Consider the following 26,079-nt stretch of genomic DNA (forward strand, 5'->3'; position numbering starts at 1 on the left):
ATAAAACCCATTTCCAAACCGCTTTATGACCAGTTACTAGAGTGGCACATATTATTCAGAAGTGTAAGGTCTATTGGACTGTAGCTAACCTCCCTGGATGTTGACGCAAGAGGAAAAATTAATGACAAATTAAAAAGAGAGATAATATGAATGGCAACCAAAGAGCTCATAACTTCCAAAAGAGAATAGAGGTGAGCTTCATGGTCAAAGTCCATCAGCGTCAGATCGCACCGTCCATCTTGGTCTAAGGCAAAGTGGACCTTTTCTGGACTATTCTAAAGTGGCCTCCATGAGTCATGATGGACTATTCCTATTGAATATCTGTGGAAGGAACTGAAACCTGCTGCCTGGAGGTGCCTTCACATCTGAGACACAAGGAGCAATTTGATTACGCGGAATCGTTGGACAAAATACTTGTGGACAGGGGCAAAGTCTTTGAGAGTTACAAAAATTGTTTCTTTGCAGCGACTGCCTCAAAAAGTTGTGCAAGAAAAATCTTAAGTCAAGGGAAAAATGGCATTTTTGACCATTTTGATGTTTTTTTGTGTGTCTTCTGTTGAACCACAATTCTAAAGCAAGTTCTGATTGTCATTAGTTGATATTCAATAAATTTAAATTGAAGATTACGTTTATAAAATTTCAAGTTATTTCAGTGACCATTTCTTATATCAACAGAAGGGGACCAATACTTTTTGTCCAAGCCTGTATATGAATACGGTTTGACACCAAAACTTGGAGTGGACTAAAAAAAAAAAAAAAAAGGGAAACGTAGATTTTATAGTTTATTCCTCTGCCTTTAAGATTTACTCCTAGCTATAACCTTAACTGCATCAAAATGGCACATATGGAATCACCCCAAAAGGTTACATACTCCGTTTAAGGAGTATTGGGAGCAAAAAAAACAGTGGAAATGCGTCAAATCTAAAAACTCCTCACAAATTGGCGTTTCCGCTTAATTTTTGCTCCAAAAAATGAAAGTACCGTATTTTTTGCTTTATAAACACGCACTTTTGTTCCCCCAAATTTTGGGGGAAAGTAGGGGGTGAGTCTTATAATCCGAATATACGGATTATATACTGCGGGGCCCAGTGGAGGTGGGGGCAGCTCTGGAGCAGTGCTGGAGGCTAAGGCAGGCTTGTGGAGGCTAGTGAAGGCAGCAGATCTCCTGCTCCCGCTCATATAATATGCACTGTCGCTGTCCATCACCGTGGTACTGAAACTGCAGCGTGGTGATGGGCTGGGGGAGCGGTGCATATTTTATGTGCCTGCGCCCCCCTTTGATGGCACATGCCCCCCCCCTGTTTTAGATATGGCCCCCACGCTACTGCCCATCATAAAATAAAAAACTCTTTTTTACTTACCTCCTCCAGCATGTCTGCCCGGTCTCCCTGCTGCCGCTGTGATCAGGCACGCAGAGATGATGTCACTCTGCTGTGCCTATCACATGACCGGCAGCAAGAACCAGGAAGTGCAGGAGCTCAGCAGCACGGAGGGAGACACCGGGAGGACAGCGCTGGAGAAGGTAAGTAAAGAGTTTTTTATTTTACTATGGGCAGCAGCATGGGGGCCATATCAAACACAGGGGGACGTGTGCCATCCATAGGGGGGCCATGGGCAGCACAGGGGGGACGTGTGCCATCCATAGGGGGCCATGGGCAGCACAGGGGGGACGTGTGCCATCAATGGGTGACATGTGGCATCACTGGGCAACGTGTGCCAGCACAAGGGGGCTATATTCAATATAAGGGGGCCATATCAAGATTAAGGGGGGTAATTTTAGGATGGGGGCTATGAGGGACATATACCCTATATGATCTGTTAGATGGACACTGGCATTATAAGATGGACCCCATTTAATATTAAAAAAAAAAAAATCACTTTTCCTTCACCAAATTTGGGGGTGCGTCTTATAATCAGGTGCGTCTTATAAAGCGAAAAATACGGTATGCACCTAGCCTGAAAGGCACAACAGGAGGCACCGTATATAACGATCACAATATAATTAGCAAAACGTGCCGCTAACTGAACCCTGCCCAATGTTTGGGGCATCAAGTGCAGGTCATACAAGAAGTAAAGACATTAAAATTACCCTCTTTGGCTTCGTCTAAATGGCAGCATTCGTTGTGCAACATGAAGATTACAGTGTCAAATTGCAACATTACATCTAACGATAGTCAATTGCTGCACACTGCATGACCGGACGTTCAGAAGATATGTATGTGAGCAGTCTTCTGAAATTCCGATCATGCGCAGTGCACCTAAGGCCCCTTCCACATTGCGTTTCAGTGGCTCCGCCGGGGCATACGTCCGAAATACCACCCCTCCCCCCACAAAACGAGTTTCGGACGTATGCGCCGACAGGGCCATTGACTATAATGGAGCAGACAGAGCAAGCATATGCTCTGTCTTGCACCATTTATGGGGGGGAATATACTTTCTGCAGGCGGATGCCCAGACGTAGTCAGCTACGTCTGGGCATCTGCCTGCAGAAAGCTTATAGACCTGAAAATGGTGCAAGACGGAGCATATGCTTACTCTGTCTGCTCCATTATACTCAATGGCCCTGTCGGCGCATACGTCCGAAACTCGTTTTGTGGGGGGAGGGGCGGGATTACGGACGTATGCCCCGACGGAGCCACTGAAACGCAATGTGAAAGGGGCCTAATAAAGCCAGGAAGCATCCACCCTGGGCATATGGGTAACAATGCTGCTGGAATGGAGGCATGGGAGACCTGATAGAAGTGACTTACTTTTTAAACAAAAAAAAACACAAACACTTCAAGGGATCTTATCAATAGGTCATAATATAATGTCAAAGTTTAGATAAACACCATTTTTAACTTTTATAGATGCGATATTTAAATTTCTAAAATATGTTGCTTTATGTCCTATTATCTTGTATTATTCCCATGGTACAGCCTGTAATTTAGGATTAGTAGCATCCTCCCATATAGTAATTCATACAGGAGCCCACCACCTGAAATTAGTAATTCTAAAAAGGATGGGGAGAACACGAAAATGTGTGAGTTTATGAACTAAAAACATAATTAATTTTTAAAACTTGATCAAAAAAGTCCCCATCCACGAACAAGAAATAGTTTACAGAGGGATAGATTAAACTGAGGTCCCCAATTACAATTCCAGTTTATGAGATATAATCCTACAAAAGGAGAGGTAACAGCATAACAACAAACTAATTAATAAATACTTACATAAACATTATTTAGGAGCAGTGATCAATTTAAAAAAGTTGTTCATTTCACTAAATCCCCTATAAAAGGTGACAATAATATAACTGTTTGCATGGGAAAGGCTACCATTTTTCCGGAACATCTTCTGGAAAAATGCTCCAGGTTCCCATTGATTTCCATTAACCTTGGTACTTGCGTCAAGCCTGTGTGAGCATCCGACCTGCTCATTTCGGGTACTGAGCACAGTAATGCTCGCTCATCACAACTATATACGATACTTACTTGACAAAAAATAAATAAAGTTGTTGGTACCCTATACTCAACATTTGGTTTCACACCTTTTGGAATAAATAACTGCAATGAATTGATTCCTATGTCCAACAACAAGCTTTTTACCCCTCTCATCTGGAGTTTTGGACTCTTTTAACAGGTCTCTCATATTCAAAGGCGTCTTCTCCCAACAGCAATTTTAAGATCTCTGCTCAGGTGTCAATGGGATTTAGATCTGGACTCATTGCTGCCACTTCAGAAATCTCCAGCGCTTTGTTTCCATCTGTTTCTGGGGCTTCTTGAAGTATGTTTGGGGTCATTGTCCTGCTGGAAGACCCATGACCTAAGAAGCAAACCCAACTGAGAGACCCAAATGATGCCTTGCGCACAGTCAAGACACCCAGTGCCAGAGGCATCAGTACAGTCCTAACACATCTTTGAATCTCCACCATATGTGACTGTAGGTACCGTGTTCTTTTCTTTGTAGGCTTCATTCCATTTTCGGTAAAATAGTAGAATGGCATTCTTTACCAATAGGCTCTATCTTGGTCTCATTTGTCTACAAGACTCTTGCCCAGAAGGATTTTGGCTTGCTCACATACATTTTGTCTAACTGCAGTCTAGCGTTTTTATGTCTCTGTCAGAAATGTGGACACTGATGCACCCTGAGCCTGCAGGACAGCTTGAATTTTTTTGGAACTGGATTGGGGCTTATCCACCATCTGGACTATTCTGCGTTGCAACGTTTCATCAATTTTTCGCTGCTGTCTACATTCAGGTAGATTAGCTACCCTTGCCATAGGTTGCAAACTTCCTGATTATGTTGCACACTGGGGACAAATGAACATCAGGATCTGTGGAAATTGACCTGTATCCTTGAGATTTGTTGATATATTTTTCAACAATTTTGGTTTTCAAGTTTTCAGGCAGTTCTCTTTTTCGGTTTTCAATGCTTAGCATTGCACACGCAGACAATGCAAAGATAGTCAACTTCTCCCCTTTTTATCTGCTTTCAGGTGTGATTTTCATATTGCCCAAACCCGTTACTTGCCACAGGAGAGTTTAAATGAGCATCACATGCTTGAAACAAACATTGTCACCGGAATTTGTGAAAGGTACCAACAATTTTGTCTAGCCCATTCTTCGGGTCGTGTGAGAAATCCTGTCCAATTTGCAATTTTTTGGCTTGCGCCAATACACAAAGTGAACATGTGAATAACAAAACAGGTGTAATTGCAATAACTTTGGAGAAATACCTAATTTTCTAGAACAATTTAAAAGGGTGCCAAAACTGTCGGCCATGACTGTAGATGACATATATAATAAGTAACTGTCGGCGCTCCCGCTGCTTTGATGAAGTATCGTGCAAGTTGCTGATAATCAGGTAGTGCTCCAGTTGAAGTGTACTGCTGCTGTTAACCGTATACCGCCCTCTCTCTCCCGGCGTTGTCTGCACATGGCGAGGTGCGGTGATCTGTCCCCATCTGTTTGGTCACACACATTGTGAGGATTTGCCAGTTTCAGAGCAGAGAATGGCGGTCACGTGGCCTCAAGTATGCAATATGCCGACTCCCCACCAGAATCCAACTGAAGTGGAATGGCATTGCTGCATCCCTCTAGTCGTATTCTGATTTATATGTCTACAGTCCCATAGCGTGACACAGTATTCTAGTTTTAGACTGGATAACCCCTTTACGATAACACCTGGCTAAACTCAACCTGGTGTAAACCACAACGCACACCTCATAGTTGTAACTTACCAGATCTGTATCCGTACTTTGATGCCATCAACATCTATGGTCTTCATTTTAAAATCAACTCCTGAAATAAAAAGAAAAGTGAACCAGTGAACGATCGAAATATAGCCAAGTCACCAATGTCCACCAACATGATTACAAGTTTGAAGCTATTAAAAAAGGGGAAAGTCTCAAACTACAAATTGGGGTGGGCAGAGTTAGGGGAGCGGAGGGGGGGGGGGGGGAGATGGGCACACGTCCCCCCGGGCCAGCAGGGTTTGTCACACAGGGGGCCTGACACCAGACTGAAGTTGGGGCGATACGGGGTTACCCTGCCTGTGCACCAAAACGCTGCCTCTCACTGCTGCAATCAACATTTCTAGCGCATTATCTCTTGTACACCTCAGCTGTGGGGAGCCCTGCCACCTGCACACAACTTAAAAGGTATTTTGTGTGTGCATTTTCCTGTGGGTATGAGCATGTTGGCGTAAGACTATTGAGCAAAAGATTATATAATCTATATATATATATACAGTCAGGGCCAGAAATATTTGGACAGTGACACAAGTTTTGTTATTTTAGCTGTTTACAAAAACATGTTCAGAAATACAATTATATATATAATATGGGCTGAAAGTGCACACTCCCAGCTGCAATATGAGAGTTTTCACATCCAAATCGGAGAAAGGGTTTAGGAATCATAGCTCTGTAATGCATAGCCTCCTCTTTTTCAAGGGACCAAAAGTAATTGGACAAGGGACTCTAAGGGCTGTAATTAACTCTGAAGGCATCTCCCTCGTTAACCTGTAATCAATGAAGTAGCTAAAAGGTCTGGGGTTGATTACAGGTGTGTGGTTTTGCATTTGGAAGCTGTTGCTGTGACCAGACAACATGCGGTCTAAGGAACTCTCAATTGAGGTGAAGCAGAACATCCTGAGGCTGAAAAAAAAGAAAAAATCCATCAGAGAGATAGCAGACATGCTTGGAGTAGCAAAATCAACAGTCGGGTACATTCTGAGAAAAAAGGAATTGACTGGTGAGCTTGGGAACTCAAAAAGGCCTGGGCGTCCACGGATGACAACAGTGGTGGATGATCACCGCATACTTTCTTTGGTGAAGAAGAACCCGTTCACAACATCAACTGAAGTCCAGAACACTCTCAGTGAAGTAGGTGTATCTGTCTCTAAGTCAACAGTAAAGAGAAGACTCCATGAAAGTAAATAGAAAGGGTTCACATCTAGATGCAAACCATTCATCAATTCCAAAAATAGACAGGCCAGAGTTAAATTTTCTGAAAAACACCTCATGAAGCCAGCTCAGTTCTGGAAAAGTATTCTATGGACAGATGAGACAAAGATCAACCTGTATCAGAATGATGGGAAGAAGAAAGTTTGGAGAAGAAAGGGAACGGCACATGATCCAAGGCACACCACATCCTCTGTAAAACATGGTGGAGGCAACGTGATGGCATGGGCATGCATGGCTTTCAATGGCACTGGGTCACTTGTGTTTATTGATGACATAACAGCAGACAAGAGTAGCCGGATGAATTCTGAAGTGTACCGGGATATACTTTCAGCCCAGATTCAGCCAAATGCCGCAAAGTTGATCGGACGGCGCTTCATAGTACAGATGGACAATGACCCCAAGCATACAGCCAAAGCTACCCAGGAGTTCATGAGTGCTAAAAAGTGGAACATTCTGCAGTAGCCAAGTCAATCACCAGATCTTAACCCAATTGAGCATGCATTTCACTTGCTCAAATCCAGACTTAAGACGGAAAGACCCACAAACAAGCAAGACCTGAAGGCTGCGGATGTAAAGGCCTGGCAAAGCATTAAGAAGGAGGAAACCCAGCGTTTGGTGATGTCCATGGGTTCCAGACTTAAGGCAGTGATTGCCTCCAAAGGATTCGCAACAAAATATTGAAAATAAAAATATTTTGTTTGGGTTTGGTTTATTTGTCCAATTACTTTTGACCTCCTAAAATGTGGAGTGTTTGTAAAGAAATGTGTACAATTCCTACAATTTCTATCAGATATTTTTGTTCAAACCTTCAAATTAAACGTTACAATCTGCACTTGTATTCTGTTGTAGAGATTTCATTTCAAATCCAATGTGGTGGCATGCAGAGCCCAACTCGCGAAAATTGTGTCACTGTCCAAATATTTCTGGACCTAACTGTAATATATATATATATATATATATATATATATATATATATATATATATATATATATATATATATATATATATATATATATATAATTGCCTTATTCTGTCTGTCTGTCTGTCTTGCTCCAAAATTGTGTCCTTACGGTGACACAAAGCTGATTGGCCGCTGGGCTCGCCATGGCCCCGCCCCCCGCACGGATTGGCCGCTCGCCCAGGCTCCGCCCGCACATGGATTGGCCGACCGCTCGCCCAGGCTCCGCCCCCCACACGGATTGGCCTCTCGCCCCGGCACCCTGCACGCATTGGCAACTCGGCCACGCCCCGCCCCCCTCACGCAATGCACGCTCGCTCTGGCCCCGCCCCCCGCACGCATTCCCCGAACCAAGACGGAGCCACGACTACTCCCAGGTGGGTACTGCACACCTGGGAGCCCACATCAGCGTACGCCGCCAACCCAGCCGACACATACCCTCGCATTGCTGGGGTTTCCGCCATATGCTGGTGTGGGCTCCCGTGCGAGCGGGGGACGGGATACGCTGGTAACCATTGTAGCATAGTTACCAGCGCATCAAGGTCCTGCAGCGGCGGAACATACACACACACACATCAGATCACACTCACTCTCACACACACATCACATCGCATCCACACACTCACAACATCCTGGGATATCGCTTGCTTCTCGGCGGCGATACTGTGGAGTGACCTTCCAGGACCTGCCGGAGGATCACATGGCCAGAAGCATGTGGTATCTCCGGATGTTGTGAGTGTGAGCGCGTATGTGCGATATCGTCAGTGTGTGTGTGTGTGAGTGTATGCGATCAGATGTGTGTGAGTGTGTTCTGATGTGTGAGTGTGTGAGTGTATGTGATCGGATGTGTGTGAGTGTGTTCTGATGTGTGAGTGTATGCGATCGGATGTGTGTGTGTGTGTTCTGATGTGTGAGTGTGTGTGTGTGTGTTCTGATGTGTGAGTGTGTGTGTGTGTTCTGATGTGTGAGTGAGTGTGTGTGTGTGTGTGTATGTGCGATCGGATCTGTGAGTGTCGGCAGAGGAGCACGGCGTGCTGGGGGAGGCTGGGAGGAGAGAGGCTGATCCTGGGGAAGGCTGGGAGGGGGAAGCTGATCCTGGGGAAGGCTGGGAGGGTGAGGATGATGCTGGGGTAGGCTGATGCTGGGGTAGGCTGATGCTGGGGTAGGCTGATGCTGGGGGACGCTGGGAGGAGAGAGGCTGATGCTGGGGGAGGCTGAGAGGAGAGAGGCTGATGCTGGGGGAGGCTGAGAGGAGAGAGGCTGATGCTGGGAGGAGAGAGGCTGATGCTGGGAGGAGAGAGGCTGATGCTGGGAGGAGAGAGGCTGATGCTGGGAGGAGAGAGGCTGATGCTGGGAGGAGAGAGGCTGATGCTGGGAGGAGAGAGGCTGATGCTGGGAGGAGAGAGGCTGATGCTGGGAGGAGAGAGGCTGATGCTGGGAGGAGAGAGGCTGATGCTGGGAGGAGAGAGGCTGATGCTGGGAGGAGAGAGGCTGATGCTGGGAGGAGAGAGGCTGATGCTGGGAGGAGAGAGGCTGATGCTGGGGGCAGAGAGGCTGATGCTGGGGGCAGAGAGGCTGATGCTGGGGGCAGAGAGGCTGATGCTGGGGGCAGAGAGGCTGATGCTGGGGGCAGAGAGGCTGATGCTGGGGGCAGAGAGGCTGATGCTGGGGGCAGAGAGGCTGATGCTGGGGGCAGAGAGGCTGATGCTGGGGGCAGAGAGGCTGATGCTGGGGGCAGAGAGGCTGATGCTGGGGGCAGAGAGGCTGATGCTGGGGGCAGAGAGGCTGATGCTGGGGGCAGAGAGGCTGATGCTGATGCAGCATGGGGGATGGAGCACGATGGGGGGTGCGCAGCATGGGGGATGGAGCTCGATGGGGAGGGCGCAGCATGTGGGATGGAGCACGTTTGGGAGTGCGCAGCATGGCGGATGGACCACGTTTGGGAGTGCGCAGCATGGCGGATGGAGCACATTTGGGAGTGCGCAGCATGGCGGATGGAGCACGATGGGAGGTGCACACCTCCCCCCAACATACACACACACACACACACACTGGGAACCACAAACACTGCTCTACACAGACACCCACACACACAGACAACGCTGCACACACAAACACACAAACACCGCGGCATACATAAATATACGTACATACCACGCAACACACACATTGCACAAAACATACCTCCCCCCAAAACACACCACACCCACACAAACCGCGCAACACACACACAAACGCTACAGACACACAGCGCTCCACAAACAACGCAACACACATACAACACCGCTCTCACCCCCCGCCACACCCAGAACATGTACAGCGCCCTACACAAACACTTGGTAACTACAGACAACAATATCATAATATATATATATATATATTAATCTTATATATAACAAAAATCATACATTAACTACACAATACGTAAATTCTAGAATACCCGATGCGTAGAATCGGGCCACCTTCTAATATTTATATATATATATATATATATATATATATATATATATATATATATATATATATATATATATATATATATATATATATATATATATATATATATATATATATATATATATATATATATAGATAGATATAGAGAGAGAGAGTACACATACAGTACACAGACCAAAAGTATGGACACACCTCATTCAAAGAGTTTTCTTTATTTTCATGACTCTAAAAATTGTTGATTCGCATTGAAAGCATCAAAATTATGAATTAACACATGTGGAAATACTTAAAGTGTGAAACAATTGACAATATGTCTTATATTCTAGGTTCTTCAAAGTAGCCACCTTTTGCTTTGATTACTGCTTTGCACACTGTTGGCATTCTCTTGATGAGCTTCAACAGGTAGTCACCGGAAATGTTTTTCACTTCACAGGTGTGCCCTGTCAGGTTTAATAAGTGGGATTTCTTTCCTTGTAAATGGGGTTAGGGCCATCAGTTGTGTTGTGCAGAAGTCTGGTGGATACACAGCTGATACTCCTCCTGAATAGACTGTTAGAATTTGTATTATGGCAAGAAAAAAAAGCAGCTAAGTAAAGAAAAACGAGTGGCCATCATTACTTTAAGAAATAGTCAGTCAGAAAAATTGGGAAAACTTTGATGGTTTTTGCCACTGCACTTGGGGACACTTTTCAAACGCTACAAAGAAACTGTCTCATATGAGGACCGCCCAGGAAAGGAAGACCAAGAGTCACCTCTGCTGCGGAGGATAAGTTTATCCGAGTCACCAGCCTCAGAAACGCAGGTTAACAGCAGCTCAGATTAGACACCAGGTCAATGCCACACAGAGGTCTAGCAGCAGACACATCTCTAGAACAACTATTAAGAGGAGACTTTGTGCAACAGGCCTTCATGGTAAAACAGCTGCTAGGAAACCACTGCTAAGTACAGGCAACAAGCAAAAGAGACTTGTTTGGGCTAAAGAACACAAGGAATGGACATTAGACCAGTGGAAATCTGTGCTTTGGTCTGATGAGTCCAAATTTGAGATCTTTGGATCCAACCACCGTGTCTTTGTGCGACGCAGAAAAGGTTAACGGATGGACTCTACATGTCTGGTTCCCACCGTAAAGCATGGAGAAAGATGTGTGATGGTGTGGGGGTGCTTTGCTGGTGACACTGTTGAGGATTTTTTTTAAATTGAAGGCATACTGAACCAGCATGGCTACCACAGCATCTTGCAGCGGCATGCTATTCCATCCGGTTTGCGTTTAGTTGGACCATCATTTATTTTTCAACAGGACAATGACCCCAACCCATGACCTCCAGGCTGTGTAAGGGCTATTTGACTAAGAAGGAGAGTGATGGGGTGCTACGCCAGATGACCTGGCCTCCAGTCACCAGACCTGAACCCAAATCGAGATGGTTTGGGGTGAGCTGGACCGCCGAGTGAAGGCAAAAGGGCCAACAAATGCTAAGCATCTCTGGGAACTCCTTCAAGACTGTTGGAAAACCATTTCCGGTGACTACCTCTTGAAGCTCATCCAGAGAAAGCCAAGAGTGTGCAAAGCAGTAATCAAAGCAAAAGGTGGCTACTTTGAAGAACCTAGAATATAAGACATTCAGTTGTTTCATACTTTTTTGATAACCATTTCATTCCACATGTGGTAATTCATAGTTTTGATGCCTTCCATGCTAATCTACAATTTTCAGAGTCCTTAAAATAAAGAAAACTCTTTGAATAAGGTGGGTCTAAACTTTTGGTCTGTACTGTGTGTGTGTGTGTGTGTGTGTGTGTGTGTGTGTGTGTGTGTGTGTGTGTGTGTGTGTGTGTGTGTGTGTGTGTGTCACCCATCATGAGTATTTTATCCCTCCAACTAATTGTTTTTCGGAGAAATCCAGAATTGAAATCTTGTTTCAGTCACCGGCTTCACCTGACCGACATTTCTCCCCAGCACAGATGGAACATGTGCAGTAAGGTCCTGATGATGTATCTAAACTCAGGCAGTGAATGTCTTTTCTAAAGATCTTGGCAGGTTAAGCAGGTCACAGAAACAAGAAAGACCTATCCGTCACATACAGGAGGCGGGAACACACAGAGGCAGGAGAGCTGCAAGTGCACATCCCATCCAAAAGCACTTGCAGGTAATTTCCATTGCTGGATTTCTCAAGACCTGTAACACAGATTTCTGCAATCAAAGTATGTAATTAATCAGCATGAAAGCTCCTGCACATAAAAAGTACATACCACTAGTTTGAGGCATAAACGCATCATGAAAGGATCCCTTTAAAAAGGTTTCAAAACCCATGTCTGCAGGTGGTTTTAGCAAAAAAAAAAAAAATTGAGCTTTACTCACTCTTCCCAGGTCTAGCACCGACTCTGCATTTATCGTCAACAGCCAATCAGTGAGTTGTTTTTTATACCAGCTGCTCAGGCAAAGCCACAAAGTTCATGGATTTGCTGTAGCGCTGTCAATTTGTTGTCAGCACTGCAGACAACATCAGCCAGTGACAGACTCCGCGTTGGACCAAGGGAGGGTGACTAGAGAAAATTGTTGTAAAACCTGCATTTAGGAAAAAGGGTTATCTGAAACTACAAAACCCCTTTAAAAAGTGGATTCCCAAATAAGTTATTAGTTCTCCCCCAGCTTCAAAATAGGAAATAACTTCCTAATAGCTGAAGATCTGTAGAACGAGTCTTTGTCCTGGTGGAACAACCAGTCCTCAGAGTTTGGGAACATTGTCTGAGCAGAAGGAAGCAACTGTTTTTCCAGGATAACCTTGTATGCGGCTTGATTCATACGTCCTTCGCAAAGATTAACCTGCCCAATTCCAGCCTTGCTGACGCATCCCCAGATCATCACCAAATACAGTGGGTGCATAACACTGTGGCTTGTACGCCTCTCCAGGTCTCCATCTAACCATTAGATGACCAGGTGTTGGGCAAAGCTGAAAATTAGGTAAAGAAAATTCAACAAACATCTTTGCGAAGGACGTATGAATAAAGCCGCATACAAGGTTATCCTGGAAAAACAGTTGCTTCCTTCTGCTCAGGCAATGTTCCCCAACTATGAGAACTGTTTTTTTTCCAGCAGGACAATGCGTCATGCCACACAGCTAGGTCAATCAATGTGTAGCTGAGGGACCAGCACATCAAAACCCTGTCATGGCCAGTCCCATCTACAGACCTGAAGCCCATTGAAAACCTCTGGAATGTAATCAAGAGGAAGATGGATGGTCACAAGCCATCAAACAAAGAAGTACTGCTTACATTTTTGCACCAGGAGCGGCATAAAGGTCACCCAAAAGCAGTATGAATGACTGATGGATGCAGCCAAGACGCATGAAAGATGGGATTAAACACAATGGTTATTCCACAAAATATTGATTTCTGAACTCCGAGTTAAAACATTATTAGTATTGATGTTTCTAAAGGATTATGAATTTGTTTTCTTTGCATTATTTGAGGTCTGAAAGCAATGCATTGTTTTGTTATTTTGACCATTTCTCATTTTCAGAAAATAAATACAAAATTTATTGCTTGGAAATTCGGAGACGTCGTCAGTAGTTTATAGAATACTAGAAGGTGGCCCGATTCTACGCATCGGGTATTCTAGAATTTACGTATTGTGTAGTTAATGTATGATTTATGTTTATATATATATACACACACACACACATATCATTATATTATATTATATATATATATATATATATATATATATATATATATATATATATATGTGTTGTCGTCTGTTACCAAGTGTTTGTGTAAGGCGCTGTACATGTTCTGGGTGTTGTCTGGGTGTGGCGGGGGGTGAGAGCGGTGTTGTATGTGTGTTGCATGTGTTGCGTTGTTTGTGGAGCGCTGTGTGTCTGTAGCGTTGTGTGTGTGTGTGTTGCGCGGTTTGTGTGAGTGTGGTGTGTTTTGGGGGGAGGTATGTTTTGTGCAATGTGTGTGTGTTGCGTGGTATGTGCGTATATTTATGTATGCCGCGGTGTTTGTGTGTTGTGTGTGCGCAGCGTTGTCTGTCTGTGTGGGTGTCTGTGTAGGGCAGTGTTTGTGGTTCCGTGTGTGTGTGTGTGTGTGTGTGTGTGTTGGGGGGGGGAGGTGTGTGTGTGTTGGGGGGGGGAGGTGTGCACCTCCCATCGTGCTCCATCCCCCATGCTGCGCACCCCCCATCGTGCTCCATCCCCCATGCTGCGCACCCCCCATCGTGCTCCATCCCCCATGCTGCACCAGCATCAGCCTCTCTGCCCCCAGCATCAGCCTCTCTGCCCCCAGCATCAGCCTCTCTGCCCCCAGCATCAGCCTCTCTCCTCCCAGCATCAGCCTCTCTCCTCCCAGCCTCCCCCAGCATCAGCCTCTCTCCTCCCAGCCTCCCCCAGCATCAGCCTCTCTCCTCCCAGCCTCCCCCAGCATCAGCCTCTCTCCTCCCAGCCTCCCCCAGCATCAGCCTCTCGCCTCCCAGCCTCCCCCAGCATCAGCCTCTCTCCTCCCAGCCTCCCCCAGCATCAGCCTCTCTCCTCCCAGCCTCCCCCAGCATCTGCCTCTCTCCTCCCAGCCTCCCCCAGCATCAGCCTCTCTCCTCCCAGCCTCCCCCAGCATCAGCCTCTCTCCTCCCAGCCTCCCCCAGCATCAGCCTCTCTCCTCCCAGCCTCCCCCAGTATCAGCCTCCCCCTCCCAGCCTCCCCCAGCATCAGCCTCTCTCCTCCCAGCCTCCCCCAGTATCAGCCTCCCCCTCCCAGCCTCCCCCAGCACGCCGTGCTCCTCTGCCGACACTCACAGATCCGATCGCATACACACACACACTCACACATCAGAACACACTCACACACATCCGATCGCATACACTCACACACACACACTGACGATATCGCACATACGCGCTCACACTCACAACAAGTGAACAATTAAATGTAAAAAAATAAGAAAAAATCCGTATGTCATGGTCATTTATCCAACAAGGTGAGCTTTTTGCTTTCAATGATGCCACAAACTCAGAGGAATCCTGACAATGGAGCATCAAGACCTTTCAGCGTTAATAATAATACACAAGTAAATCAATGTCAGGAGGCTGCCGGCTGTCCTTGAAGTATTTCCAGCAGATGTAGCCAAGACTACAGAGATTTTGCTTTGCAGTTCCAAGCAGAAACACACTGAAGTATTGGAAGGAAAAAAAAAAAAAATATAATAATAAAATTATATATTATTATTATTATTATTAGAAATGCAGAAATAATAATGGTGTAAGATTATCTATGGCAATAACAGCCTCCATCCATCTATGAAGACTTCACGAGATCATAAATATTTGTAGGAATTTGTGCCCATTTGGCCAAAAGAGGACTTGTGAGGTCAATTTCTGACAATTGAGAACATTAGGTTTGCAGTCAACATTCCAATCCGTCCCGAAAATATCTGATTGGAGTAAAGCGTCGTCCTCATCCATGGATATTATTGGATACTGCTTGTAAAAAATAAGAAGTTTTTCAATTTGCTGCTTATTAAGATTTTCAGCTGTTCCAAAGATATAAACACACCTTTTGTTCACTGGCTCATTGCCTAGAAGACCGACTACCACTGCTTTGTAGCTTGCAGGCAATGTGGTTGTTATAATCCGGAACCATGGAAGATCACAATAGATCATTGGCAAAAAGGTGACAAGAGCATTGGCAACTAATCTGGCCTCCATCCCCTTACTAACCATCAACACTAGAAGTAACCGAGGGGTGAACTAACATCCTGTGCACCGCGAACCCAGCCGGAGAACTTGCTATCCTAAGGGAAGAAAAGATGAATAACTCTGCCTCAGAAATAAACCGCAAAATGTATAGCAAGCCCCCCACATTCAAAGACTACGGTGATATAGGAAAATACAATACACAGATGGATGATATGAATAGCAAAGGTGAGGCCCCACTAACTAAATAGGAAAGGATAGGAAAGGGGCTGATGGTGGCCAGAGAAAAACCCTACAAAACCCAAATACCTGATAGTACAAAAAGGTCCTCAGATCGCACAATCTGCACTCCGTCCTATATCAGGCGCTCTTGTCAAACCAATGAACAGAGAACAGGAACAATTACAAATTCAAGAAGCAACACACACATGGACTTATCGGAGCAAAACTCCAAACATAGCTGCAGGGAGATTCCCAGCAAAGCAACAGAGAGGGCAGATTCCTGCATGCAAATAAACTGAAAACAACAACAATAATTGACAACCCAGATAAGAACAAAAGCACAAAACAACTAAGAAAGAACCAAGCACTTTTCTGGGGTAGATGTGGACTGGAGCAAGATGAAAAGGCTGGTGAACTACAGAACAAAATTATAACCGGCCCAGACAGCCATGAAGCAAAAGCTTAAATAGGCAGAGAGTTAGCAATGGAAACGCCCATTGCTCCAGCACACCTGGTCTCTGTCCAAACCATTCCTGGCCACAAGAGGGAGCCTCAAAGCAGCAAAAGCATAACTGACATTCACAACAGTGGTAAAGCTGATTGGGATTAAAGAGAACAGAGTACTTCAGAAATCCTGGCCAGCATCAAAACAAAGCTTACAAGCTCAATAGAAAAGAGCTTGTAAGCACTTGAACATGTCCGGCTGTTTAGTAGAGTTGGTCGGTCTCAAAAGGCAATCAGCTGGAAATACAAGTGTTAATATCTCAAAATTGGCTGCAAATTTTAATAAGTAGTAAATTGCAAAAATTGCTTGTATTTACAGGCACGATCGGACAATACACATTTATGAAGATTGGAATAACCCTTTATAGGCCTGTCACGTATGACAGTCATCTGGTTTCTGGCCACAGAAGCTCACAGCATCTGGCTGCACAGAATGCTCCCTGACTTTCCATTGCTCCTGCTGTCAGTATTCACTGGTATAGGTAGCTTTTTCTGCTGGATTTTCATCTCTCCCCTTTTGGACCCAGCAGGAGCTCACCTTCCACCCAGCTGTTAATCAGTATTTTAAATACCCCTTCCTTTGGACTGGTGCTGGTGATATTTTCTGTTCCTTCAAGCTAAAGTTACAAGCAGGTGGCTTGTACTCCTCTGTGGTATCGTTGCTGAAAGCTCTGCTGAACTTGCATACCTGAGTAATCTAATGATAAGTAGTTCATATTCCCCCCCCCTTGTGTTTTCTATAGTGTTTAGTGAGGTTAACGAAGAGCTCATCCCATACGCTCCCTATTTTGGGTCCAGCATTAGGGATATCTAGGGCCAAGTATCCAGCTCGGCGCATAGGTGTGAAACCTATCTAGTGTGATGAAGAACCCCAGAGACCAGCAGTAGGTTTTGGTCAGAGGGTCACCATCTTCCCTCTCTCTAGACACAGGGTTTCCCTTACGCCATGCGCTTGGAAACCCAGGTCATCAATTAGTTGGCTGTTTTGTATTGATCAATTCTGTATTTAAACAGTCTGTCACCCCAAATTTACACCATAAACTAACCACACTGCTATGTAGTGGTTGGATCGACTATCAAAAAAAGTTTACATTTTCCGATTAGTTCCTTCATTACCTCCCAAAAATAACTATTTTAATATAGAAATGGCTAAATGCCTTAGAGCACCGTTCCACCCACTTGTTAAGATTATGTCCACTCCTCCTATATTAATTAACAGTGATGGCTTGCTTCGAGCTGCCTGGATATAAACCTTTATTATGTAAGTACTGTCCCTGTGCAGGAGAAAGTATACAGATCACTCTCTCCTCTCTGCTGGTCATCACTTCACTATACCTGAGTGTTGTCAGCAGCGATGAGAGAGTAATGTGGGCATGTGGCACCCCTGCGGCTCCAGTCGCCACAGAGTATTGCACCTTATTTTAGGTGTGATATTTGCCTTGGGTAAGGAGGGGATTAATCACCGGTGTTCCACATTCACACTTTACCTACAGATTAGGAGCTTTCTCACTGGGGAGCTGGACTAGGGTAGGCAGGGGGTTGGCCATCACGAAGCATGGGAATTTCCTGGTCGCTAGGACAGCCTTCTGGGGGGCGGGTTCCACTTGGGGCCGAAGTGTATATATATATTATATATATATATATATATATATATATATATATATATATATATATATATATATATATATATATATATATATATATATATATATATATATATATATATACACACACACACACACACACACACACACACACACACACACACATATACATATACACATTTTATTATATATATATATAATATATAATATAATTTTTTTTATAAATTATAATATTATTTAGTTTTTTTGTGATTCTAAGCCTCGTACATTACAATATCTCAGAACGTTTGAATTTAAATTTCTCACTTTTGGTGTGAATTTGTTCAAGCGAATGCCTTCTGATTTCTCACAGCACCTTATAATCTGTGGGGGGGGGGAAGAGTGTGAAGTATTTAATGGGATTAGTTTTATACTGATTTTCAGTGCATTTTATAGTGGAAACATGAGATGACGCACTAAACAAGTTATCTCCTGCTAGATGGTGTGAAGTGTTCATCAATTAGCTAAGAAGTGTTCTGTTCTTTAATAATATGAACATTTTGGCAAAGAAAATTTATATTTTGAAGATTAAAAAAGTAACAGTCAGCAGATGTCTCAGTAAGAAACACTAGTTTTTGCATGAAACCACTAGTCTGCCACTAATCACTAAATTGTGGATGGGCACAACTGTCCTGCACTAAAGCCACAATGTTGGCAAATCTGATTCTCCAAGTAGATGCACGTGGATGCACCTGCAGTGACGCGCGTGTGTGTGTGTGTATATGTGTGTGTATATGTGTGTGTGTGTGTGTTTGTATATATATATATATATATATATATATATATATATATATATATATATATATATATACATACACACACACACACACACACACACACACACACACACACATATATATTACGCATTTTTTTTAATTTTATTTCATTTTTTTTAATTTATATATCATTGTTTAAAAAGTGGAGTTAGCTTATTCTTTAAATCCCAATCTGTATTAACAAAAAAAAAAAAAAATTCTATAATTTTCATACTGGTTATTGGGTTTATTTTATGCTCATATTTCCAGTTTACAGAAAACGTTTCAGAAGTCTTCATCATCGCAGGCTTGATTACAATGAAAAGAAACAACTCTATATAAAAGTACAGTAGAACCTTGGAGTATGAGTATAATTGGTTCCGGGGCTGTGCTCTTAAACCAAGTTACTCTTATATCAAAGAGAGTTCCACAATCCAAAAATATTTGCTGTATTTATACAAAGTTATTACAGTAATACAAAATAATGTACTGTATTCATATAAAGTTATCACAGTACACTAATACTAATACAAAATACTATGGAGTACAGGAAAACAACAAATTAAGCTGCACATTAGCTTACAATAGAATTGTTTGTGTGGGAGAGGTACAGTATAAGCAATGTGATGCACTGGTTATCAAGAAGTACAAAACTGTATCCACAAATGCAAATTGATAGACATGCTATATAGTATATACTGTACTGTGCAATGGTATACTGTATACAGTACATATGTACAGAAAGTTACCTCCAGAGCGGGTCAGAGCGCGGTGAAAGGATGGAACCGGAAGTGTGCACGGTGAGTATTTGCTCTTATTGCAAAGCATTGCTCTTAAACCAAGTTACACATTTTTAAAAATGTTTGCTTGTCTTGCAAAAGGCTCTCAAACCAAGTTACTCTTAATCCAAGATTCCACTGTATTTTATCGCTTATAACAAAATACAGCAATCACAATAGTCAATTTCACAGCTGAATCTGCTCCCCCTCTTTTCATAATGCACACGCTCATTAGACACTTAATACAAACGTTAGTCAGTCAGTCTATTGCTGCTAATGTTCATTTCTTGAAGGACATGGAAGTACGAGTCCAGAACAGCCCTAGTGGCCAGTGTTCAAGATTTAGAATATAAATAATATACTAATATAAGTTTCTTCTGGAGCGTAGTATGTGAAATCTCTGCTTTGAAGTCCAACTGGGTATTTCTTCAAAGTATTCTTTAGGGGTAAGCACGGGTAAGCACTTTCATACCTTCCAAGAACAATATTTTTAGAACTTTTTCCACCTTTAAAAAGGTCACCCATTATCTGTACAAATCCATTAAAAAACAAAATTTGAAGACCAAACCAAAGTAAAATAATGTAGTTGCATAAGTGTGAACACTCTTATAATTGAGGTTGTGTTCATAATTAAACTTATGTTAAATAGTATTTAGAGCACAGCTGCCATCATTTACAGCGATTTTGAGTAATGCTATACAATTTAGCTGTTCTAATAAAATTTCCTAATATTTTATTAGTTGCATCTTACAGCAAAAGCCATACCTAGAGCTGGTTGTCCCACAAAAATACATAAAGACAAGAAAATTGGTCCCATTTGGCTGCCAAGAGACCTACAGCAACATTAGAAGGAGCTGAAAGAATGTCCTGCAAGTACTGGTTGTGTACTTTATGTAATAATCTTCTGTATTTTTCATATCTGGCCTGTAAGGCAAGGTATCAAGATGGAAGCCAACCAGGCTTTGCTAAAACCTACATCAAATATGCCAAAAGTATGTGGCAAAATGTGTTATGGTCAGATTAGACAACGTTTGAACAATTTGGTCATAAATCTAAAAGGTTAATTTGGGTCAAGGCTAACATTGAGCAGCACCAAAAGAACATCATACCTACAGTGAAGCATGGTGGATGCAGTATTAGATTTTGAGCTGTTTTTCCAGCAGCTGGAACTGAGGCTTTAGTCAAGAGGGAGGGAGTTATTTACCGCTCCTAATATCAGTCAATTTTGCAACAAAGCCTTCAGGTCTCAATGTAGCGCCCCTGAACCCATCAGGGTGCTACAAGGTTCTGCATCCCCACCGGGATGCAGGGCCTACCCCCTTGGGGACCCAGAACCCCAGTGCCAGTAACACCAAAAACCCAGGTAATACCAGTTTTCCCCAACAATCCCCCATACAATGGTGCCTATCTAGGGTGGGACCATGGATGGCCGCCTAGGGGTGGAGCCACTCCAGTCCACTAGTTGGCCAGGTGGGAGGGGCAGACTGTGGAGATTAGTCGTGAACACAGGAAGTCAGGAGGAGTTGAGTAGTGACTCCGGAAGTGTAAAAGGTGGAAGTGAAGTGACTCCCTGACTCTGGTTGATGGTGACCTGGTATCCAGGGGAGGTAGTTGCTGGTGGAGTACTCCCGGAACTACGCACAGAGAGGGTACAAGACCCAAGGACAGGAAAGAGCTTCAAGCCGACCTGTTAACACCTGCACAGCAAAGGGGACCATCAAGGACCTTGTTGACCCTAAAGAATCCGAAGACTCCGTAGCAAAGAGCCAGGGACAGGACCAGAGACTCCATCCCCATAGGGTTCACACTACCATCAGGCGGACAGAGGTGGACAAACCACAAACTGGGGACCCCCAGTGTTCCATACCATGGGGACCCACTTACCAGAGACAGATGCAGGGGAAGAAGGTACTAGAGAACCAGACTGGCACTGGGACGAAGGGGACCCGGAAACCAGAAACTAGAAACCAGCCGGCCTCGGGCAACCAGCTAAGAACATTGAGTAAACCAGTTGCACTGAATACCTGTCTGGACTACTTCCGACATCTACTGCACCATACACCTGCTGGGGTATTCCCCTACTTGCGGAGGGCCCAAGTCATCAGAGCTGCACATTCCATCAGCCCCAGCAAAACCTGCAGCGGCTGCTCCCTACACTTAGCCGCAACACCGCAAATGGCGTCACAAATAACTTTATTCACAAATTCCCTGTAAATATTCCAATTATAAAAAGGACCCAGGGCACGGAACCGGGTAACGGCCACCACTGTGACATTCCCAATAGAGACACTGCCCGGAACAGAGTACCCCATATCCCTGGGTGCTACATCAACAAAAATGCTGAAGATCAATTTCACCTTTGAGCAAGACCTCAAGCATACCTCCAAATTACACAGGAGAATGGCTCCACCAGAAAATAAAATCACTTTGGAACAATCCAGCCAGAGCCCAGATCTGAATTAAATTTTTAATATGTGGGTGACCTGAAGAGGGTGCGGTACACAAGAGATGCCCTCGCAATCTGACAGATTTGGAGCTACTGCAATGGTAAAGATTACAAACTTTAGATGTGCCATTGTTATAGACTGCTACAGAAAAAGTCTGAATGTTGTCAATTTCAATGGGGACTTCAACAAAAGTAAGGGTGTGCATACTTATGTAACCACATTTTAGTTTTTTAATTTTTTATCCACCTGGAAAGATTTTTCAATGGATTTTTACAGATTGTGTAAGGGGTACTTTACACGCTGCGATATAGGGACCGATATCGCTAGCGAGTGTACCCGCCCCCGTCAGCTGTGCGTCACTGGCAAATCACTGCCTGTGGCGCACAACATCACTAACACCCGTCACACGGACTTACCTGCCTAACGACGTTGCTGTTGCCTGTGAACCGCCTCCTTTCTAAGGGGACGGTTCGTACGACGTCACACGGCAGCCGTCCAATAGCAGAGGAGTGGAGGAGATGAGCGGCTGGAACATCCCGCCCACCTCCTTCCTTCCTCATTGCCGGTGGACAGAGGTAAGGAGATGTTAGTCGCTCCTGCGGTGTCACACATAGCGATGTGTGCTGCCACAGGAACGACGAACAACATCGCTACTCACCAGACAACGATATTTGGTGTTTGGATGACCTCTCCAACACCAACGATTTTTGTCTCTTTTGCGATCGTTGAAGGTCGCTCGTACGCGTCACACACTGCGATGTCTCTAACGAAGCCGGATGTGCGTCACAAACACCGTGACCCTGACGATAAATCATTAGCGATGTCGCAGCGTGTAAAGCACCCTTACATAAGTTTGGAAAAAAAAATTAAAATAATCTTGAAATTTTTGGGTGGTCGTTTAATGCTGCCAGATTGTCTAATGTAGGCGGACCCTTAGCAATAACAATGTGGAGTGGTCTCCAATTACATGGCGCCAAACACAGAACATATAGCTATAATTGACTCTGCTTTTATATACTGCGCCTGCTGTGATGTACAATTCAACGCTGAAACAATATCATAATCTTAACACTTAAGGCTCTAAATTCATCTTGTAGGAAGAGAGCATTAAGTTACACTTAGTAAATGTCACAGTTATTTGCCGACGAGAGTGCAATGCCCTTATTGAAGAGTTATTAGAGAAAGTCTTTGTCATGCTTCCTATGAATCATGTTTCTAAGCGCAAGATAATACTTATACTTTATGGTAATAACACCCAATAAGAAGAGCTTGTCACGTTACAGCTCGACAGCCGAGACTCCAGTTTCAAAATCCGTAATGGTTATATTTGGCATTCTCTTTTACATAACTAGTGCACGAGCAATCATTGCTGACATAAAGAAGCGTCATGTAATATTTTGGGCATGTCTACATTGTAGGTTATAGAACAACAATGGTGCATTTATCTAACACGCTGACCATGATTAGAAAGATCCTTTTTCCCCCCTACACTTTACTACTGGCGGTGTTTGTGTGGCGCCCTGGACAAGCCAGGACGTCACAAGTACTACACCAACACACCCCACACCCCGGTCAGGCACACCTAAGTCAAACAAAAATCCTTGTTGCCTCCCTCCAGGGGCTGATGTTCACACCAGGGGGTGGGCCAGGCGGTTGGTCCCGCCCACCGAGGAGTTCACAGTCCTGGAGGAGGGAAAAGCAGAGCAGATTAGTTTGGAAGTGGAGAAGTGAGGTGGTAAAAGAGCAGTCTGAAGTTGGTCCGGGTGTGTGGCCCGGACGGAACAGCAAGGTTGGCAGACGGTGGTGACCGTCTGCAGGAGAGGCCTATTGGAGCTAGCCGTAAGGACCGTGGACGGGCGGTGGCCCGGCGGTATCGGACCGGTACGCAAAGAGAAGCCAGCACCAACCGGCAGGGCTTACGGACCCCGACAAGGCTAGGAGTCGCCGCTGAAATTGTCAAATCCATTAGCGAAGGGAACCTCCGGGGTTTCCCAGCAGCCAAGTCCCGATAGAAGGCAACAGTCCAACCGTTAGAGGGAAACACAGTCACCGCCAAGGCTACAGTTCCCAGGGCCAGAGCCTGCGGGCAAAAGGGACTCCTTCAGCACATATCCAAGCTGGGGAGCGGGTTTACCGGTGGGAACCCATTGGAACCGTCTACACTACACAGGTGCAGGGAAAGGCAGTCACCATCAACCTGCCGGGAGGAGAAACACCGCAGCCGTCTGTGGGACCCATCCATCCAGCCGTTTGTTTTACCGGAGACTGTGTGTTCATGATTGGCTGAGTGAGTACCACCGTGCCGTGCGGCACAGCGCTGCCCCCACGACCCTGCACCTCACCAGGCCCCGTAACCCGCCTGCCATCCATCCCTACCCCATCACCGGGACCCGGGACAACCAAACCCCTACCCACGGAGGGGAGAACCAACATCCAAGCTGCTCCCTGTCATCGCTCCCGAGATCCCCGTCCAGAGCAGCGGTGGTGTCACCAATCTCACCACAACCGTGGGTGGCGTCACGGACAATAAATCCCCAAAACCAAACCCCTTTTCACTCACGGGCGAGGAACGCCGCTCGAGTCCCCGGGATCCGGCCCACGGCTCGAGCCACCACCGAGCAGCAGCAGCCGGACCCGAGCAGTGGGTGAGCGCAGCGTCCCCTCCTCCGCCCGCAACATTTGCTAATACAGATTATTAAAGGGGTTGTCCAGCCTTAGGCTAGAAGTCTGCAGTCACTCCGTGCAGACTTGTGAATCTTCATATTGCATGCACCAGATTCTTCAGTGCCAGGAGCAAACGGTCATGTGACCCCAAGTATGTGATTTGCATATTTCTGGCCACATTCCAACTAGACTTTAAGCGAGGCCATGTCCACCATCTAGTCGGCATGTGACCGCATGTATGCAAACCACATACTTTGGGAATGGGGGGGGGGGTGTTACATTGCGCACTGTGGGAATCTTGTACTGACAGCGGGTGTATGTGTGTGTGTGTGTGTGTACTGCCCCTGGGGCTCGGCTGGCAGCCGAGCCGCTCGGATCCGGGCTCGTCGGTCGGTGGCTCGAGCGCCTCCGGACCCGAGGGTCACGTCGCTCTGAAGGGAAGCTGGCACTACGTGAGGGGGAGTGGTCTTCGGTGGGGAGGTTCACAACCAGGGCCGTGGTGTTTAGGGATTTACGTTCGTGATGCCACCCACGGGTTGTGGAGAGTGGACACCACCGCTGCCGTTAACTAGGCTCCCGGAGACGGTGTTGTGCAGCCTGGTGTTGACCCCTCCGTGGGCAGGGGGTGATGGTCCCGGGGGCTCGGTGGTTGCGAGGTGCGGGCGTGTTAGTGCAGTGTGGTGCGCTGCCTGAGGGCACTGTTGTACTCACTATGACAGATACACCGGAGTCTCTGGTAAACCAAAAAGATGGTGGTCGGTGCCCACAGCGTCTGGTTCGGTGGTTCCCGCCTTTCTCCTGCACCCAGTTTTGTTGATTTTGACTGCCTGTGCCTCAGTGACTGTAGTCCGCACCCCGACTTTGTGTGTGTCAGAAGAGCCCATTTGCCCGCAGACGCTGGCCCGTGGGATCTCTCTGCCTGAGCGGTGGCTTTCTATCCCCCTCGTTGGGGCTGTTGTCTTCAGTCGGGCGTGACTTGGGTGGGAAAGAACCTAAGGTCCAGACCACAATCAGTGAATTCGACTCGGTCCAGTGGCTTCTGGGCCTCGTTCTGGGTCCGAGTACCCCACCTGGTGCTCCGGTTTCCAGTCGGTTCCCCCGGTTCGGTAACGGCTGGCCACTACCCTGTCCCGGTCCCTTACGGTTCCACCAGCCGTCTTCCCAGCTCCGGCAGGCGGCAACCACAGTCTGCCTCCTGGCCACAGGGTATCCAGGCTACGACCCAGATCCCTGACAGACGTTTACTCCTAACTCCTCTCCTTTCCAACTACTCTACTCTCCTCTCCCTCCTAACAGATCTGTTGTCTTTTCCAGCCTCAGGCTATCCGAACTCCTCGGTGGGCGTGGCCAACCGCCTGGCTCCGCCCCCTGGTGTGAACATCAAGACCTGAGAGGGGTGACTCAGGGTTTTTAGGTTGGCTGCTGTAACCTTCTTAGGGGGACGGGTGTTTGTGCAAGGGCCTGTCTGCGACTACCTGGCTAGTCCAGGGCGTCACATGTGCACAAGCGCACATGTGACGCCCT

The 26,079-nt window shown here is 45.6% G+C and overlaps 1 protein-coding gene across 1 annotated transcript in view; it reads right to left on the minus strand.

The window, feature by feature from the left end:
* Positions 1-26,079, minus strand: part of RAB15 (RAB15, member RAS oncogene family) — a 108,341-nt gene that overhangs the window by 67,786 nt on the left and 14,476 nt on the right. The window contains exon 2 of the mRNA XM_075329671.1: positions 5,222-5,282. Within this exon, the coding sequence (XP_075185786.1) occupies positions 5,222-5,282 (61 nt within the window). The remainder of the gene's footprint in view (positions 1-5,221; positions 5,283-26,079) is intronic.

Source organism: Anomaloglossus baeobatrachus, chromosome 12 (genome assembly GCF_048569485.1).
Source record: "Anomaloglossus baeobatrachus isolate aAnoBae1 chromosome 12, aAnoBae1.hap1, whole genome shotgun sequence".
Lineage (NCBI taxonomy): Eukaryota > Metazoa > Chordata > Amphibia > Anura > Aromobatidae > Anomaloglossus > Anomaloglossus baeobatrachus.